Consider the following 21,472-nt stretch of genomic DNA (forward strand, 5'->3'; position numbering starts at 1 on the left):
ACCATGACCTTATTTAATGAACACTCTTCTGAAATCCAGTGCAAGAGCACATACTATAGAGCGGACATAATATTAGGAATTAAAAGCAACAATATTTATGAAAAGAGTCAAGGATAAACTATTTAAGGACACACTAAGCCTCACAAGCTTTGTTTAGTCAGTTATTTGCTCAAGAAGCTCTCCACTGGCACTTCTCTGAATTGGATATGTTTTTTTATCTCTACCTTGTGGCTTAGGTCCTCTCTTCACATTTCCAGGTCCAGTCAGAGCTAGAAATTCCTCAGGATGTAGCTGAGAAACAGAGACTCTCAAAATGGAGAGAGGTAGGACACTGATTTTTGAGAAGGGAAAATAAACAAGCTTGGGATTTTGAAGAGAAAAGGTTTGTGTGGCCTGTTCTCAGACAACAACATGCAGAGATATGGGGCCCCATTAAAAGAGAGCAAAATATTGGACACTTGCCATATCATATATAAAAAGATTTGGAGTTTTAAAGACAGACAGTTATAAGCAAAAGGACTGGTCTAGGCTCAGAGTGAGAGAAAGGTTAGCATAAACCTTCCAGACACCTTCAGTTACACTCTGATTCAAAAAATATACCCCTGCATCAGGTGTGATTCACCCAGTTTCTGGCTTTACACACCTGTACCACTAATAAATCACAGCATAAAGACTTGCATGGAGATCTTCAAGATCTCTCCTGTAATTCTCCTGACATTTGCAAGTAGCTTTGACACATGTCAGAGCTCTTTTTCCCAGGTGAGGCCCTGGCCTGTTTGACCCTCTCTTAAGGCAGAGCAGACATGCTGTGAGAAGCATGCTTTGGAGAAGACTACTTTTCAGTTTTTAGCTTTCCAGCTACAAGGAAACTGGGAAGACCATGAAGGGGAACAGGGAGATAGAGAGGGGAGTCTGCAGTGACTTGAGTTTCAGATGATAAAAGACATGACTGTCTGCTCTTGCCTCCCAATGTTTGCCATGCATCATTTCAGTATGCTGTGATACAGTTGTGCTAATAAATCACAGATTAAACATCTGAAAAATGTTCAGTGATCATTGGATGGTCAGCTGGCCTTCAGGTAAATAGCTAGGGTGACACCTTGAGGCCCCAGAAAGTGGAAATAAATCGTAAAGCAGTTTAAAACATCTGATTTGTAGGAGAAAAGGAAGAGGACTGCACCTTAACTTAGAATCTCCAAAAGTCCACTCATGGCTCCACCTGTAAAACGAGAGATTTTTCTGTTGACATCTGGAGTTAAATGGCATGAATGGTTGTTGTGATGGAGTCTGAGACCTTTTTGTGGAATGCAAAATAAAGCATTGTGTTCAGAACAAGCTTTAGTCAACCCACAAGCTGTGAAAGGCAATGTTGAAACATCCAGACTCTGTCTTTGAGAAGCAAAGGCCAGGTATGCCCAGGTGTCTGCTCTTTATGGAAATCATTGAGGGGAGTGCCACCAAACATTGCTCAGTTAGTGTTTGTTGCTGCCTTCTCAGGCAATGTGCTCATTTCACATCAGACTTTGTGAACTGAAATACTACTGTAATTCATTTTTTTAATAGATTAACATGGGGAAACACAAGCACACTGAGTCCCCTTAATAACGCTAATATCCAATTAGCTTTAAAACCTGCTATATTTTATTCTTTTATCAGTTTCTATATTTCATGGTAAATTACATGGTCTGAACCAAGAGATTTGAGTGCAATTCAGCTGAAGATTCTAACTGCAGTCACCCTGATATGGTAATACTTTCAAACCGGGAACCTTCTCTGTCAATCCCAATATTGCCATTTGTGAAGGAGGAGAAAAAAAAAATCTTGTAGAAAATTCCTTCATGTCGATGTATTGGATTTTTGTAGGATTGTTTACTCCAAATATGAATTTCTGTCTTCTTGAATTTATAAGAGCAGTGTCCCACTCATTAGATTCCGTAGACACTATATATATACATATGTATTTATATATAGAACATCAGTAATAACAACTACTTTGATAGTATTTTTGAACTATTTGTATTATCGAAAAATTTGTATTCATTAACAGCATTAGGCTATTTTAAGTTTATAGAAATGTTCTGCAAGAATTTATAGCAAAGTAGACCATTAAAGATGACATTTTATACTGATCAAATACTTAAAACTCAGATCCCTGTGTTTGATTAATCAGATAAACTTTGCAAAATATACCAGCTAGTACATTTTCACAGTCAACTGAACAATCTATTGGAGGTCAGATAATGTAGTATGTAACACATGCTTCTCTAGGTTAACTGGATCTACTCTATTTTATTCCTCCTGTGCCATACTCCTGTTTTACCACTCCTCCCCTGCTTTCCCCGCAATGTTCGCCAGCTTGCTTTACATTTACATTTCCTGAACTACTGTGACAGATCAAGGAGTTGTTCCAATGAAATGTTTTTTTTATTTTGCATCTACCCAAGTGGATTCTTGCGTGTCTGTATTTTTGCATGCTCACCTCAGCATGTGGTTGTGCATGCTGCATACTGCTGATTTGAGAATAACAAGCATCTCTTGGGTATTTGGTCATAGCATGGCACCCTTATTTCCCACAGGCATATTGTGGCATATTGTATATTCATGGTCAGATTTTGTTTTCATTTTAATCACTTGGAGGTTACTTTATGTGTGTGGTTTTACTGTGTTCTAGTTTTCGTTAAACAATTTATATTTCACAGTATGCTGGACTCACTACTGGATGATCTTTGCGCTTACCTAATTGACAACAAAGACAGTGGGAACACAAATGTGATATTATTGTAAATATAGCCTAGAAATCTAAAATCTTTACACTGAAGCATCCAATTATCCTATGAAGCTTATACCAACACATGACTGTTTCCAATAATAGCTAGATTGCAAAGGAAAGTGGCTATACCATTTCCTTTCATCAATTTACCCTCTATGTTTATTGTGTATTTCCATGCCAGGGTCTGAAAGCCAAAGTGATGTAGATAATTTTGCTAATTTTATACTGTTGAAAAAATCCGTGCCTCAGAGAAATTCACTAGGATTTCTGGCACATTTACATAGCAAGAGTGTATCCCATAGGGTGAAACAGTCATCCCACGTTTTCATCAAAGTCTTACCCTTTGCAGATATGCTCATAAAAAAAAAAAAAGAAAAAAGAAAAAAAAAAAAGGTATGACAAACATAGACAGTTATCATGTCTACAATGTTCTTCCATTGCTTGTCTCTTCGCTTCCATTGTCAAGAAGTATTCAAAGGGTCGGGATTATTGTTATTACACAACATGGTAAGAGAATTCCAAGACGTCAACAGTATGATATTTGCCAGATAATATATAAAAAGATTTATGGACATACTGGTATAAAAGTACCTCAATTTGCAAGATCACAGAGTGTATTAGTGCAAAAATACTGAGAGTATTAAGTGTGTAATTTTGAAAGTAAAAATACCTGTATTTGCTGTGGGTGGGCTGTAGCACTGAAGTTAAATATTTGCCCTCTGCTGTTCAGATAGCAAAACACTTAAAACTCTTGAACTATTTTTAAGTGTCACTTGTACTTGGTTAAAGACTAGGATGTGTTGTGGATATATCAATGACAGGGTGTAACATTGAATTTACATAGGGACAATTTTGATACTAGTGTAGTTTCTCCGGGCATGTATTTGATTAAGTGCAATAACGAATCAGTCATAATAAATAAGAAAGAAACATGTTATTTGCTCCTTGTTTGGAGAAATTCAGCATGAAAAACTGTGGACTGAGTTATAGGCTTTCACATTTAAGAGAGAATACTAATGAATTTTTTTTTCCTTTGGAGAGAAGTTCCCTGATGGCATGTACTAAATAGTCCTCTCGTCTACAGTAGAAATGAAGCAAACCAGATATTTGTCTTGGTGAAAGGCTACAGGGACAGTTTGGGAGCTGTGAAACTTTTCCAGTTTTATTTTTTAAACAGAAAAGTTAGCTAAGGACTCACGTCTTCTCCCTCTAAGGGCGGTACTGTATCACAAAATTTGCAGAAACTCATCTGGATTAATCTTCAAAGTTGATAGTTAACTGTCCATCAGTTTAAAAAAAGTTATTCATATGATGAAACACTTGTCGACACATTTGTTTCTGTTGACAACATAAACAGAGATGAGGGAACGACATAAACATTCCTTTAGTAATCTCCTGGTAGAGTTTTGAATACTTTATAAACAGTCTGAAAGGAAAGAAGTAATGAAGAGCAATTTTAAATACAAGAAACTGAAAACAAAGTTTAATTATTGAAAATTTTCTAACAAATTTATTAAAGTGCAGTTCTTGCAGTAGTTTTGGCTATAATTTGGTGTCTAAATATCACTGCTTTACATTTCTGTTAGGTTGTGTAAAACTGTGTGAAGATATCCACTGATGTCATTTTAATGAGGTTCTTGTCTGAGTCCTCTCTTACCCAAAAGCTGTGTCTATTTGCTCACTCTGAAATGACATTGATCTTTTAATGGGGAAATTATCAGCACACAGTCCTGACACCATCCCACAGAGGCAAAACAGCTACCCATTATTCCCTGTTTATATCATTCCACTGTGAATCAGAGCCAGATGCTGGCACACAAAGCTGCATCTGTCAACACTCTTATGGCACTTTATTGGAACTTCGCCAAAAAAATTTCAAATTACTTTCACACTCTCAGAAGCAGCTACCCAGGGAATGTGTGGTATTCTGCTTCTGCAGAGAGGAACGGATCTTTTTCTTTGATACTTCACTGCAAGACACCCTGAGGAGTCAGACTTATGTGATACAAAAGAAAGCCAAAACCTTTGCTGGTGTAAATGAGCCTAAATCCACGATTTTAATGGAAATAAACCAACCCAATCCATGAATGCAGAGATACCAGATGAACGCAAGTATTCACACACCTGTATTACATTTTATTATTACTATTTCATATTATAACTATTTCATATTATTCAGTAATCAAGTTTCAAAATCAAGGATCATTTAAGAAGCCAATCAACTACTTCTTAAATGCCAACCTTTTCACAAAAGAATGAACCTTATATGGGTTGCAAGTGAATATCTGTCTTTGACGAGACATGAAAACCCACATACTTCCCCTTCAGTTAGTTATATAAGCCTGGTTTATATACCTCTAAAATATATCTATTTCTAAAATTATAAGTGAGCTAATGAACACATTACCTTTAGAATATAGTCCTGAAACTGTCTTAGGGAAGTCCACCGCAATGAGTTTCTCTCAAGTTAAATCAAAGGGAAAACAGCTGAGATCTATGCAAATGTGCCTTTAAACACCTTCTGATGCTGAATACACCAAAACATCACGAAGAAGGAAAAATATGTACTGAAGAGCTTCCAGTTTTCTTCTGAATTTTTCATTAACAAGGCAAAACCTGTTGCTTTGCTGTGGGACTGAGAGAAGTTACTTTCCGCATCCAAATATAGATCCTTTGTTCTCTCTGATGGAAAATGATGAAGCTTAGTTTTAACAACAGAAACAGTATCTGATCACCATACCATACAGATAAGAATAGCATAGACAGGATCTCCAAATGCTTCGACAAGATACATTCCATCATGAAGCGTTTCCAGATGCACAATAATTCCTCATTTTTTCTGCGTTGAGAACGTGCAACACAGTGTGCACGTGTGCAACGCAGTGAGCACAGTGTTCAGCCATGGCCTAAGTGATATGTGCTCTCCCCGCCTTGCTTGTGGCCACTTCCTTCTACGCCCAGTCCCCAGCCACTGTGGCAGGTCACTATGGCAGGTCCATTCCCTTCACCATTCTCTCTTCAGGCACTTCTTTCTTTTGCCATCCACTTTCTTTCTGCATCTATCTGTTTTGTCAAAAAAGACAAGCAACTTACTGACATATACCTAAAAAGAGTCAGGACTAATTTCTTTTTTTTTTTCATCAGGAAATGTTGTCCTTCTGATACTTCACTTTCATACCTTTTGTTTCATTTTTTCCTTCAATACACTCTATATTATCTGACAGAGTAAACAGCACATAGAGTTCAAAAGGCATTCAATACCCACACACATTAAACCTAAAAAAAAGATGGGTTTTTTTTGTTTGATTGGTTGGTTGGTTTGGTTCTTTTTTTGTTAAGCTTGACAACAAAGTCCTGTCTCTTTATGTGATATTCATTCATATAATTGCTTGGGTTTGGGGGAGTGCTGTGTTACTAGGCAGCAGTTACAGTGTGAAAAATCATGCATGGCTCTTGATTTTAGTCCTGGAATATTTTGGTGGCATATGCTGTCATCTTTATATAGAACTGCAAAATAAGATGTTTGCAATCCATTGCACCTCACTTAGATACCCAAAACTTAATTGTCAAACTTTAACCTTTAGCTGTCTTTATAGCCAATGGTTTGAAATGAAGGCCTCCAGAGGATAATTTCATCCTAAAAAGATGCCTAAGATAGAAAAGATGAATCACCCTTTGAAGGTACCAATTTTTCTCCATTGACTATAAATGGATCCCTCGGGTGACTTATCTACATTTAACTGTCTAAAAGTTAACTTTTAAATGTCTGATTGAGAAAGAGCCTAGATACATTCAAGAAGTATGCTAAAAATGTACAAGCCAGGATTTTGCTCAAATAAAGACTTGAAATGACAAGTTTTCTATGAGATTTCAAATGGTTTTATCAGAAGCAACTGTTGGCTCAGCCAAGAAGCCAGCAGTGCTACTCTGAAAACTATGAATCACAATAATATCTTTCCCATAACATTTTGGGAATCAGAGAAAGAGAAAATGAAAAAATGTAGAGGGAAATATTTTCTTGGATAAACATGGAGGGTATTTCCTGTCCAAATGTGACAAACAAAAGAAGCTTAAATAATTTTAGCATTAGAACAAAGCCCCAGTATTTACAGCTTCTGCTTTCATAGAACATAAGCCTTGAAATTATTAGTTGTTCTATTCTTACAACATTCTTTTTTTTCCTTAGAAAACTTCTGTTATATCTGTCTATAGGTGGAATAGAAAGTCATGGTAAGTTAAGTCAACTTCCCAAAAATCATAGACAAGGCCTTGAGCACAAGCATTGGAATTCATGAGAGTGATTCCCAGAACTCTTTGTCCTAAAAATAACAGGAAAGAGGCTTTTTTTTTTTTTTTTTTGAAAAAGAAAAGGGAAGAAAGAATCAGATGTTACCAAAATGTGGTTGGTTTAAAGTATAATCATCTCCATTATTACCTTTTTTTTTTTTTAACTCTAGTCTTCCTCATAATTTTTCCTGTCCTTTATGCAAACCCAGAAGCTTTAGTTGAGATTGTTTCAGGCTGCAACTATTCAGACAATGTATCCTGTCTTACTGTAGAAACCACAGCTGCTGAGGAGTATTGCATCAAACCTAACATCACCATATGTTTAAAACAGTGTAAATTTTAGTCTCAAATTTCAATATTTCTTTTTTTATTATCATTATGTCATAACCTTGTAATTTCCAAAAATATTACAACCATGTCACTGAGTTTCTTAATTGTACAGAGCCTAACCTTCAAAGGTATTAGATACTAAATGCCTACTTAATACTTAGCTCTCACTGACTTCCATGAAAGTCATGAACAGGAATCAGCAGCCAACATTTCTGCACTTTTGGGCCCTACTCCTGATATTTGATCTGATAAAATCACTCAGTTCTTTTCCCTCTAACTTCAAACTGCTTTACTGAAATCCTAACTTCAGAAAAATGGTTGTAGATTCACTCTCTTAGGTGACTGTCAAGTATAAACAAGACAGGTAACACAATCAATAACTTCTTGTTTCTCTCATTCTGACAAAAAGATTCAGAGAGGTGAAAAAATTCTTAGCTTGTGACCATAGCTATTTGGATTTTGTTGGACTTCCAGTTATTTTTATATTAAATGTATTCATTATCTACAAAGATCTCTGGTTGTGAGAGATTATAGAATCTGTAATTTGATGTTATCAATGCTAGGCTGCTTTTGTTTAGCAAGACATGGTGTATGCACTCTTTCTTGAAGACAACATAAGGTTTTTGTATTCCTGAAGTAACATCTAGACAGCTTTTCTGACTTTCGCACTGAATGTTTCTGAGATGCAGTTGGACTAATGACAATTGAAATGATGCTACGTACAGACAAACAAAATATAAATAACTCAGAATTTACCTAACAGTGATCCCATGGCATAGTCAGTGTCTATTGCTTTGCATCACAATAGCTTATCAGTCCCCTTCATTCTGCTTAATTGTTAGCAGCAAGTATTTAATTGTAGTGTTTTCTTTTCTGTTTTAATTATTTTCCTGTGGATACTTAATATTGTGGAAAGTATGCATCTATACCAACTCCTAATATTCATGTTAATTATGCTAGGCATCACTGTATATGATACCAATTTATTAAAGGTTATTTGGGGGGAGGAAGGATTATGATGTCTTTTTATTTTATAATCTGTTTTCACAGTTCTTTTGCACTGCAGAAGGTAGCAATAACTACAACAAGCCAACATTTCTACACAATAACCCATCATATTTACTGTCCTAGGACTTAGTTCTTTGAGATTCATCTTTTGATATTTCTAAACATAATATGTAGGATTTTTTTGCCGCTAAATTCACATGATAAATAATGGGAGGAAGTGGAGATAATTCAATTTTCAATTATTTTCAGTTCTTTTCAATTATTTTCTTTCAATATCAGGAAAAGCTGTGTGACTTCTTACTTAATGTGTAATGACAAAGCTGTTAAAACTTTTGACTCCTCTATGAATTCTGTCTTCTGAACACAAAAATTAGAATAACTTTCACAAGATATGGGTTGAGTTAAAGATGGATTTTGGAGCCCCAATATGGTAAAAATCTCTGGAAAAAAATTCTCAACAGATTTACTGTTGTAAATGGATTTAACTGCACAGCTCTGTTGTGCAGCTAAGATACATTGCATGTATTACTGGTTGGACCAATAACATCAGCTTATAGGTTAAAACACCAAAACACCTGTAGCTCTACTCATGCCCCTCTTGCCTAATTTGTACACTTGTTATGCACACTTGCATTGTGTGAGATACAAAACCATGGGAAAATAAGAAAATATCAAACAAATTCCCAGCTGTGACTTTAATTGGGTTTGGTGGCTGAGTGAAAACGTACTGACTAACTGATGTTCACACAGCCTCCAGGAATTCATATTAGTGGAATCTCACACCTGTTCAGTTACCAAATCAAGTAGGGCTAGAAAAAGGATTTTCTGTTCAGAAGCATCACTAACTAAATAGCTATATGTATTTATGTATATATGTGCATGCATATGTACACACGGGCTCATGTGTGCATATATATATATAGTCTATATTAAGTACTTATAAATGCATATACATATATATAAGAATGCATCATCAAAAACAAAGGATGAACTCAAATCTCTACATACTAAAAATATAAGCTACCAAGTTGCTGTTACTTTTTGCTCAGTACCTTGAGAATGAAAATGTAATCCTTCACCCCACTCCATTCAAAAGAGCATTTAGATTATCAGTTTGCACCCATCCTTCCTATACATTCACTGGTAACCTACTGGTTCTCACTTTTAGCTTTATGATGGTGCCCCAAGGCTTTTAGGTTATTTAGAATGGGCTTAGTTATGTTGCCTGTGTGTTGAGGGAGGAGTACCTCTCAATTACATGCTTTCCATATAATTCGGTCACTCTGCAGAGCTCCAATATTATCTGTAATATTTGTAACATGTTTTAAACCCAAGAGCAACATATAGATTTATTGGGCATTATCCATGTAATGCCTCCTTTTCTTATTTTCTTACACATCATAATAGTAACTGGCTGATAGCCAATATAACAGAATATGAAAATTTGAAGGATTGTATTGCTAGTAATTGCTGCATATACTGTAGCAGTGTTTTTCCTTAGGTAATATCAACCTCATGCAAAAGGAGAATTTCACTGCATGTTGGGCAATCATCCATTTAACAAAGAGACAGATCATGAGTATGATTGAAAAACTGAAATATGTGTTAGCAGCTAGGATAGACCTCCTCCTTAAAAAATATATATATATATTTTATTATCCATTAAGTCCATCTACCACTGTCAAAGACTGAGTTCCGAATAGGTCATTAAGATCATGTTTAAACTATTTTTTTTTCCATTTGACATTATTTTGTTATCACTTTTAAGAATTGTGGACTACATCTATATTAGTAAATCAAACTCAACTCAGCTGTTCTCTGTCATAGAGCGATCTATATTCATTATACTTCCTCAAGGTCAAAACCGGCTGCCTGCACCCTGACTGTCTATTGGGAGCAGTCCTTGGCCCTTGCTAACTCCTGAACTGAGACAGTGAATAGCTTGAGACATTACTACTTGGAGCAGGTAAAAAATGTCAGAGGCTATTCAAAAAAATCATAGAACCATTTTGTTTGGAACAGACCTCTAATGTCCAACCATTAAACTTACACTGTCAAATCCACCTCTAAACCATGTCCCTAAAAACCTCATCTATGTGTCTTTTAAAACTCCAGGGATGGCAACTCTGAATTCCAGAGCCCAGTAACATTCCCAGGTACCATTTAATTTACTAGTGTTCATAAACCACCATGTTAGGAGATGTTCCTTAGAGAGGTTGCCTACCTGGGGCACCAGTATTTCAATTCATTCCTTCTCCAATATGAGCATTTGATTTCTTAAAAAAAGTTACGCAATCTCACCTCTTGGTCCTCAGCTATTCTTTCTCAATGAAAAACAATTTGCTGGTAGTTTTTCATGCACACACCCTAAGTGGAGAAATCCTTCCTCAGAATAGTGACAGTCTAATGTCTGAAGAGTAACAACTGATAACAAGGGAGAGGCTTGTCTTTAACTTACACGTCAAAACGGGAAACCTGGACAGAACAGTGGAACTCCATTAAGATTTCAGTCCTCTAAAAGCGTATTTGGCAGTCTTACCTCATTCTGCTGATACATGTCTTGTTCCAAGCTTCATAAAACATTTGATTTGAACTTACTTTTCATAACAAATGACTCTGTAAAGAGCACACTTAATTTAATTCAATTATTTCTATTATCATTAGGGAAAGTTGTCACATGTGGGGAGAATGTATTTTATCTGAAGACATTTCCCTGTGCTATTTGAGAGACACTGTAACAAAATATTGATACTGGTAGACTGTAGGGTTCCCACTGTTTAGATCACTGGCATATAGACACGTGGCAGTGCAAAGTCAAAGGAACGGTGTTTGCACATGTTGCTTTCTGTGGTGGCATTATTTTTTCCCATATCCAATTGGAATATTCAGCCATACACAACACTTTTAGTTGTTTAATAATAATTATTATTATAATAATAATATTAATAATAAATATATAATAATCTTATATCATTTTAGAAGCATTTTCTTTTATCCCATGATCTCCTGATCTAGAGAGATAAATTTTGAGACTTTATCTATGTCAATTAAGGTCACTGCAGACAAATTGAACTGGGCAGATCAGAGAAGAAAGAAAACCCACAATTTGCTGTTATCATAAAAATCAATTTAACCTCAATGCTTGGACATGGCATTTTTGACACATGTAGAGAGACACTTCCTAGATTGAGAAAAGTAAGGTAATTAAAGTTTGTCTTGTACTCTTTATCATGTAATATAAAATCTAAAATATTCATAAACCAAGTCAGAATTAATTTCTTCATGACATCTCAAGTGATTTAATAAACACTGATGACAGAAGTTTCGCAGAGCTTGAGGACTGCAGCTTATTTTCAATGAAGTATTCATGTTACCATCTAGTGTCATAAACCTTTTATTCATCTTTGCAGCATATTTCTTTCCTTTCAGACAGTGGAGGAAGCTACTCATGTCTTAACATGACACTTTTTCTCCTGGCGAGCACATTCTCATGAGCTTAAAGTCAAAACATTTCTCTATTTTGGTTTCCACTGGCTGCAGTTTGTTGTCAGATAGCTGTTTACAACATCATCTTTGAAGGAGGTATCTGTATCACAACTGCATGGACAAATTAGGCATAGAAATGTATGCACATTTTTGTGTTTGCAGCTATGTGTTTTGGAGCAACAAACCCCCAATTAAAAATAATCAAGTCAAATGAACCCTTTCGGCTTCTCTCATAGTAGAAGAATAAAGTCTGCATTAGGAATGAGAAGCAAATAAATATGAACACACCAAATTTCAGTGTTCTCCTGTGGTTGCATTTTTAAAGCAGTGAGATAACTGCATGCCCAATAATAATAGTGGTAATCTGGATAATTGACTTGTCATGATTCATGGACTAATTTGATTGTCCACTGGGATCATTAAAAACATCCTGCCTTCCTCTCATTTACATCATAGATATCTGTCCAACTGGCCACTGCTGGAGTCAAGATAGTAGACACCATTAATCCTAATGGTCTGGTCTGCTGAGACCAATTCCTCATTTCTACTCAAGAGTTCTTTGTACGGCAAAAAAACACTTGTGCTTTATAATTTACAGAGGATAGAGAAAGGAAAATAAAAGAAATTTGACTTAGGCTATCCCCTTTAACATATTTCATCAAAAGAATGGATAAAATATTTATTCACTTACTGGCCTTTGCATTCCCATCAAAGTGAATACAGAGACATTTAATAGCACATGGAAACATTAAAGAAGCTTTTTATCAGAGTGGATGGGAACCTGCTCAGAACAAACAATCTGGCCTAAGGGAAAGTTTTTGATCTGTGAAGATTAAGTTTTTCATGCTTAAAACACTCTCATATTGGATCATGTGGTCAATTTGCATGAAATAAATGATTTGCTTAAAACTTCTAAAACTATAAAATGGAACTTGACAAGTCATTAGCAATAAGTGGTATCGCACTAGCATTATACTAACGAACACTGGTTCAATCATTTGAAAACTGCTGCTACAGCAAAGAACAGGAAGATAATGGGGCCAGCCTATACTTTGACCCAGAGATGTTAGATCATTACCCCACGCAGTAGATACCACACTGCAGTCCAAATTATTGACTATCCTTCTTCATTACTGATTCATTCTGAGACACTGCCCTTTCTCTTCTTTCACACAAAAACAGCTAGTCCAAGTTATAAAATGCATCACTTTTCCCATCTAGGAATACGTTATCTAGCTTAGGCAAAAACAAATAAACAAAAAAAAACAAAAAAAAACCAAAAAACACAAAAAAAAAAAAAAAAAAAAAGGAAGAAACAACTAAAATGTAGTCTGGGACTTTAATCAAAACTAGCAGAAAGACTAAGATTATTTACCCATTCTTAATTAATTTTCATATTGTATTGTTTTTGTTTCCATTCTGAACCAGGAATTCTATTAATGAAGTTTCTCTATCTTGACAGAGGTTGTGGATATAAATTTTCTATTCTGATTGGCATCAAAAGGTATTCAGCACTTCATTAGCTCAATTTGCAATTTCAAGATTATTTTCTTAAGACATAAAGTGTTTGGAAAATCATAGTTACACGTCTGGGTTCCTGAAGTTTGCTTACCATTCATTTTGAGGCTAGAGTCATCTTGTGATGGGATTCGTAAATACCCACTTGTGATTATTGCCAAGATATGCAATACATGTAAAGCCTAAGATTTTTGCCATTTGTTGCACAGTACATTCAATGCATTGATTTTGTCAGTGCGTCAACATTTTGTCAGTGGCTCAGGCATGCAAGTCAATTTTGAGTGGCTGTGTGTGTGATATTTTATACAAATTACTGGATGAACTAAAGTATATTTTTGCAAATTATCCACCTGCGATCATACATACACTGATGAGATGCAATAACATTAAGACCGTGGTGCTCACATCCCACTGCTGTCTTCAAGATGATGTTTTTCTCATGCATTCCCCATGAGTATACATACCTTTGTAAAACGAGAGGGGTAAGTATGATACTGCAGTTTCCAAGGCTCATTAAGATCTTAATTTCTCTTCTGATTCTATCACCAAGTATGAGGCATGGCTTTGAGTTTCTGATGTGGAGCTGGAGCTGAGATTTAACAGCCTGATTGCATGTGGACTCTGGTGCAGTGAATGTATGCTGATGCATGTGACTGAATCGATATTATAATTATCTACTTAATTTTATTTCACAGGTTACAACAGATTGTGCTTTGCAAATGACAATGACATGATAGTTACTGAGCATAAATGTCAGAGAAATAAATTAAAAGAAAATAAGGACACTGCAAACAGGTGTTATAAACCAGAAAAGAAGCATAAGTAATGTAAGAATAGAATAGATTTGTTTATGAAACTTTGGGGAAATTAAGTGAAAAAATAGTTTGGATGAAGCATGGTATCTGCACATAGGCTAAAACAGTACAGAAAGTCCCAGTTTGGTACTATAAGAGAGTACAGTTCAACACTCTGAGAGAGTAAAGGCATTTCAGTTAGCAGCTTGAATCAGAACCATGACAGTGTTTACAGTGCATGACCTGTTTGGTATTGGCTAATTAAGAATAATCCTGAAGGATGAGAAACATAATAATTTTTACTGGCGTTTCAAGAAGTTCATAAGAAGTGGACTTGAGGGAATGACTGAAGATCATTTGTTTGACAGAAGGAAATAAGCTTTTACTGTAGAAGAGGCATCATGAATATATAACCTTATTATTATAGTATTATTCTTCAGAGTTTTTTAGTCTAATGAAGAAAAATAGAACTGTGAACATTTCAGCATATGCTTGAGTTACTTGGACTTCATTGATTTAAAATGTGTTTCTAAGAAATTAATTACTTTATTTGTGGAGAAATGTATTTCCTTCCTACGGTGTCTGGAAGATAATAATTTTTATGCACAGTGTAATATTTTAAAAATGAACAATTCTGAAGGGAACTCAGCCTCCCAGTGATTCTGCTCAGCCTGTTAGTGAATACATTTTCTATGTTTCTTAATGTGTGTACTCATGTGCAGGACATAAGGAAATGGTACCACCTCCTCTTCTTCTAGAACATAGTCCAAGAAAGAACCCACCAGCTATTGAAGGCAAGTTTGAGTTTTATCCTATTTTATTGACCTCTACTCATTAATTTGACTCTCTGTTTGAATGGATTTTCTTTATAAATATAACCTATATAACAAAACTGACCAAACAGTTAGGTCTGGGGCGCGAATGGCACAATCATATTTGCATGACCAGACCTAAATATTCCCTACAGTAGTCCCACAGATGGTTCACGGGATTTCCTGAGTGAAATAGACTACAGGATCAAGGCCCAATCTGGATGGTATTCAGCCATAAGTTGCCATCTAACTGTAAACATAATCAACATTATCCTCTTAATATACTTTGGATTACTCTTTCAGCTATTGTTATTCAGTAATGTTTCTGTGTATTATCTGCAATAATGAACATAATATTTCTGTGTCTGCATTTATCAACCCTATTCCTATTGTTAAAACAGCTGAAAGAAAAATACAAAGTCAGATCTTACCTTCCGAAGATTAAAACCTAACTCTTGCAAATGAATTCTGTTGTTTACAGTCTAATCATAACAGTAAAATAGTTGAAATATAAATTTTAATTTTAAAATGCACTGTCTGATGACTTAAAACCCCTACTACAATATACGTTCATGGTCTCTACACTGCACAATTTAAAAGTACAAAACATGCGAGTCTGGTCTTGTAATTCTATAGTAGTTTTCATATAATACTTCAAAGTCATTCAGTCACATTGGTAATGTATCTCATAGAGTTCTTATTTCTATGCTATCCAGAAAGCAATTACAATCTAAGAGAAAAACAGATGGGATGGCAGCAGAATAAGTAACAAGAGCTACAAGATTTGCCTGCATTTGGAAACAGATTTTGGCAGAACTTATGACTAAAAGAGTTAAATTAATAAGATATTTCTAATGTGATTATTGTGAATCAGAAGATTTTAATAAAAATAGTTAAATGACTTGCATGTTTCCCAAAATCTATTTTACCTCAAGTGAATATTTCTTTATAAACACATTGTTTAAAGAGGTATAAAACTGTAGTTAGTGTGACATTATGTAGTACATAAATAGATTTGCAGTCTGCTTGTTTTAGAGAAATATTTGAACCCTGCTCATCAGAAAAAAAAAAGTTCCGGCAATGTTAAACTCTGTTATCCACCAATTAACACTAATGGAAAAAAAACATAATAGAAAAAGACTGCTGCATTTGCTCGGTGATCAACTTAATCTTTAAATATAACTGTTATACAACATGAACTAGAATCAAATTAACATTAAGTTCTTGATTTCCAAAATCATGAGGAGCATGCAATTACTGCAATTGCACATAGAAATGACTATTTATGACCAGTTACACATTTGTGTGTTTCATTAGCTCATTTATGCATGCAATTGAGGTAATTGTGAATGTAAATTAGGCACCCATTTGGCAAACAAATTGGGGAGCAGATTATCTGCTCGGAATCATACAACTAAATTCCCTTTAAGACTCAAGGCCAGTCACTCGGACACAATAATGTTCATGCAAGAGTTTTGGAGGAACTGAAGGAGGAATTACTTGTAAAATGCTGCTATGAAAAGCTATTCTTATGTTGCACTATTGTGTGGTTTCTGTATACAAGAAAATGTGCCACAGTGCCTTTAGGAGCCCTAAACCCTGAAGCTTTATTCCATCTCTTGGGAAAATAATTAAGTAATTTATGAGAATATTTGGCACAATATCAGAAGGAGAAAAGAGGAATAGGCAGGGAAATTCATACCTCTGGAATAGTTGAAGAGATATCTGTCTGTGACTTCTTAATCTTTATATACCTTCATGGTTGGTATATCACCAAATATCACTAATCAGGTGAAGGGACAGACTGAAACAGAAGATCCTTCTTATTATAAATATATTTGAAGATAATATGATTTCTCAGAATAGGGAACAAGTGCAAGCATTTGTTAGTTGAGAAACGTACTTTATATAACATGGAAAGACTGGCCCATCCTTTGACAGAAAAAATCTGCTCTGAAGAAACGTAAATCCATAAGAAGTAACATAATGATTGTCACATAGGAAATTAATATATGATTATATACATATAAAATATGAAACTGCTGTATTAAAACCCTAGGCTTTCCAACTCAGTATTATTCAGTGACTCAGTGATATCCAGACACTAGATACAAAACCATGAAGCCTGAAAAGGCTGAAAATATGTTACTGTTTTTCTAGATTAAGATGTTTTCAATGTTACCCCATTTTACCACTGCCTTCTTAGCTAATTTTGGACCATTCTTGATTTCTGATAATTTGAAAATAGTGGCAGTATATGTGCCAGATGTCTCAAACATTTTTAGATTATATGATGCTTTCAAATGGAAAGCTTTTCCTGGATAGTATCCAATGCCCTGTAAAAACTATATTCTACTGAATTTGTGAGACCTTAGAAAAACAGGATACTGTTATTATGTATTAAATCTCAACTTTTCTCTCTTTGTCATTGCCATTTTCTCTTCCTTCACCTCCACAGTGAATCTTACAGAGAAGCGGTGATTATGTAAGACAATCCCAATTTGTACAGTATGTTCTAGTAGTATGCAATGAATTACATTGAAAAGTGTTCATGTGAATTGAACTTTTCAGTTGTCTCCTGGTCAGAAAGCAAAATGCTTTGTTCTCATCTGGTCAGAAAGGTAAAGAACAGATCATTGCTCTCCTATTTCTTGATGGTTTGGCTCTTTTCAAAAGGCCCTGCTGTCTTGATATCTTGCATTCAAAGTTCAATGAAGAGTTTGAAGTTGCAGGTCACCAATGGAAGTAAATAACTAAACAAAATATCCAGTAACAATAAATGAGAGAGAGAGAGAGAAAGGGAATTTGTTAAAAGACATTGATAAATAACTTCTACTTGTGTTCCAAGACTGGAAAACTTGTTTGGGCAACCATGAACTAAAACAAATTTTAAATCCTTTATCTTACCTTTTTCTGGAGCTTTCACAGGGACTTGGAAGCAGCAATCTCAATGTGTCTGACACATTGATGCTGTCATCAAGGGAGGACACTGGTACTGGGTGTAATTTGAACAGATCTGTTCTCCATGACTATCTGAACTTCGACTTTAACATGCTTCTTCCTTGACTGTAGTCTTCTTCACCTCTTTTAACTATAGCTTTCTTGTATTTTGTTATCCACCAACATACAAAAACTGCTCTGCAGTGTACATTGATTCTCTGAGAATATGCCCCTCAGGTGTTGACATTTTTGCTCAGCTCAGATAGCTTTTCACTTCCTCCATTTCCCCATTCACCTGAGAAAGACTCTTCTTTCTGATAGTCCTCCCATGTTATGCTCCCTGGCATAGCAGAGTAATCTTTCAGGAAGAAGCTGCAGTAAGTCAAGAAATGTCGAAACTATGCTCAGAGGCTTAGTTAGTTATTATAATAGTAAGGCTTCATATTATTTTTTCCAGAATAGCATGTCTTTGCTTTCTCACAAGATCACAGCACCTTTGTGAGAAGCCTGTATCAAAATCCTTCTCTAAGTGGAAGGCATCTTAATGCATATTGTGTATGATTTCAAACAGGATACTTCATACCACTTTGAAGAATGCTATATGACAAAAAAACTTTGAACAACATTGTATCTGAATATGATTTTCCAAGTTATATTGTCCTAGAAATTTGTGCTTGTATCTTTGAGTGGGAAAGCATTTATCATTGAATTGCCATTAATATAACTTTCCAATCTGCTAATGGATTGTGATGAGCTCTGAAATATCCCCCTCCTTTGACTGAAGTATACTGGCTGTTTGTTGTCATCTTGCTGGTAGTTGTGATATTTAGTGAGGTAAAAAAGAAAAATTTAAAATATCTGTTAGGTCATGAGAGGATCTTTGTGGGACGGAACTGTTCTCCCGAGATCACTGTTTGAATCCTCTAATTATAGAATTTGCAGACTACAGTGAAGTGAATTGCTGTGAAATATGTTTGACTACCTCCAAAACTCCTGTTAAGGCTAAATTGGAATTGAAATAGAAATGTACATCTATTTTTGTTGCTGTATAAAATGTACACTGACTATATTAAGAGGAATTTCTAGTCTATACCTCAGTTCATGAATATAACATTAGTGGATCTAAGAACATCTAAATTACTAAAGCCAATACAAACTTTGACAAAGCTCTGTTGATCTATAGAAGTGTATAAATCTTGTACAAATCAATATAGCTCTGTACAGTCTGTCAATGGCCTTCTCTTCTGTAAACAGATTGTTCTATAAAAACCTTTTCTCTTTTCTACAATAAAATCAATTACCCTTAAAAAAATCTTTCTAGTGAAAGACAGTGATTCAAGACACAACAGAAATCTTTCAAAAATCAGAATTTTGAGTTTTTTTCCAAATTTAGAACATTTTAAATTATACTGACAAGATTTTTGGATGAAAATCCATTTTCTGATAAATTTGAATCTAAGGCAGAATAATAATAATAATTTTTAAAAGTTTATGTCAAAAATATCATAATACAATGGACTAGCTTTTAATATAGTCTATTAGAAGAAACGGTTTAGGTAGTTTTAACAGGATTCTGTATATATAGAATAAAACCAAGTTTTTTTGAGAAATATGGATCCTGTGTCTCCATGAGTCTGTTTTGAAGACAGTAAAACCTTTAAAATAATATGCACAATGTTTCAAAGTGAGTTATTTAATGATTTAGATTAGACATTTAAGCAGTAAACTCTAATGATTTAGCTGTAATGAAAAAAGACTAAATCTTCACTGTCTCAGAAAGCCCTTGACATTTTACTTAATGACATGAGGCTCTTCTGTACTACTTTTATTCTAGCTTAAGACAGAAAAAACTTAACAGACATTGGGAGAAAGGCTTACCAGAATGTAGAAAAATTATGTACAAAGATATGTACATTTTGATTAGACATATGACTCATTTTTCATTATTATTATTAATAATAGTCCAATATACAATACTAGATTATGCATTTAAAAATAAATATTCACCCAAATCTATCCAATAAAACAAAATTAAATAACTCTGAAGATTATTTTAACTTTTAAAAAATGTTTTTTAACTGTTACAGAAAAGCAATAATCTTTTGTGTGTTTCACCTAGAAATGGAAAATACTTACTTGGATTAATATTCTTCGAGCTTTCAAATGCAGATGTTCCATGTAGAAGAGATGATGTGTAGCCTGGTCATCCCATTTTCCTAAATCTCAGACATTCTTACTCTAAAACATACTCCATAAAAAACATCATCAAAACCCTTCCCAGCACTGGTAACACACTTGGTGCTGCTATTGACTCATGTTGCCTAGTAGGAATGTTATAAGGAGGGAGAAGACTAACCCTGGTGCCTTAGCTGTGTCAGTTTGGCTCTTGCTAGAGAAGAAGTCAGTGTTCTTCTGGAAATTTAATTCTTCATCACAATCATATTTGCATCATATTTGTCATTGACCATTGTCCAATGGAATTTTTATTGCTGGTTTTGTAATGGAAGCTGGCATGCCCCCTCTCTTTTCCCTTGGCATGCATACTCTGGCTTCATTACACTGGTATTTGTACTCCTTTGCTCCCCACTGTGTTGTTTAGTGAGGGCAACATATGGCCCCATGCTATTAACAAACAGGTTTGGTGCTTAATTCGACAGAGCCATGAAAAAGGAGCCTATAATCGCAACAGGAAGAAATGAGAAACACTTATGTGGGTCACATGAAAGCACTAGGAATTTCAAGCATGCTATTGTTATTACATACTTTCTGCAGACGTCAAAAATATCTCCATAAGCAATCTTCAAATCTGCCAAGTAGTGTTTTAGATTGGGATTTGAAAAGAGTGAAGCAGTTTCAGAAAGCAAAATCGAGCTGGAGAGATTGCCTAAGACTTCAGCGTGTACTATATCTCGAATGACCTGTGTGCCCCGTTAGTCTTTCACTTGCTCAATATGAGAACAAATTGTATTGCATTACTCTGCTGAAATGAAATGGTGTGGTTTAAACAGACTTTTGGAAAAAATGCACTTAATTTTGGCCTAAGGACACACCCGCAAGTTAGAGAGAGTATGTGACAGTGTATGCATGTGCACATGTGCACGTATGTGTTTGTGTGTGAAATTAAGCAATTTTAAGAACTTTAGATTAATGCTATTTAGATTTCTTTGAATTTTATTGACTTCAGTAGTTTGGCTGAGACTAGACAGAATTATTTCTTACAGAGGAAATAACTGGATTGAGAAGGACATTTATACCCCATAAAGATATTTTTTTTTCAAAGAGATAGTTAAGGTAAATTTTTACTTAAAATTCAGATTAAATTTTAAAAGCATGAGTTTCCATGACATCCAAAGCTAAGCAGAAATATTTCCCTGTTTTTTTTGGTTTGATTAGGTTTTCGTTTTGTTTTTCTTCCTCCAAATTCTTTGTAACCCTACATGGCCCCTATTGTGTGAATGTGTATGAAATTTTTTAGAATTAAAACTGAAACTTAGCAGTCATTGTTAGTCTCCACCCCAAACAACATG

At 35.0% G+C, this 21,472-nt stretch overlaps 1 protein-coding gene across 29 annotated transcripts in view; it reads left to right on the top strand.

The window, feature by feature from the left end:
* Positions 1 to 21,472, top strand: part of TRDN (triadin) — a 233,824-nt gene that overhangs the window by 84,984 nt on the left and 127,368 nt on the right. For all 29 annotated transcript variants that reach the window (XM_082049372.1, XM_082049345.1, XM_082049347.1 and 26 more), the window contains one exon: positions 14,916 to 14,991. In XM_082049372.1, the coding sequence (XP_081905498.1) occupies positions 14,916 to 14,991 (76 nt within the window). The remainder of the gene's footprint in view (positions 1 to 14,915; positions 14,992 to 21,472) is intronic.

This window comes from Streptopelia decaocto (assembly GCF_964273445.1).
Source record: "Streptopelia decaocto genome assembly, chromosome: 3".
In the NCBI taxonomy this organism is placed as follows: domain Eukaryota; kingdom Metazoa; phylum Chordata; class Aves; order Columbiformes; family Columbidae; genus Streptopelia; species Streptopelia decaocto.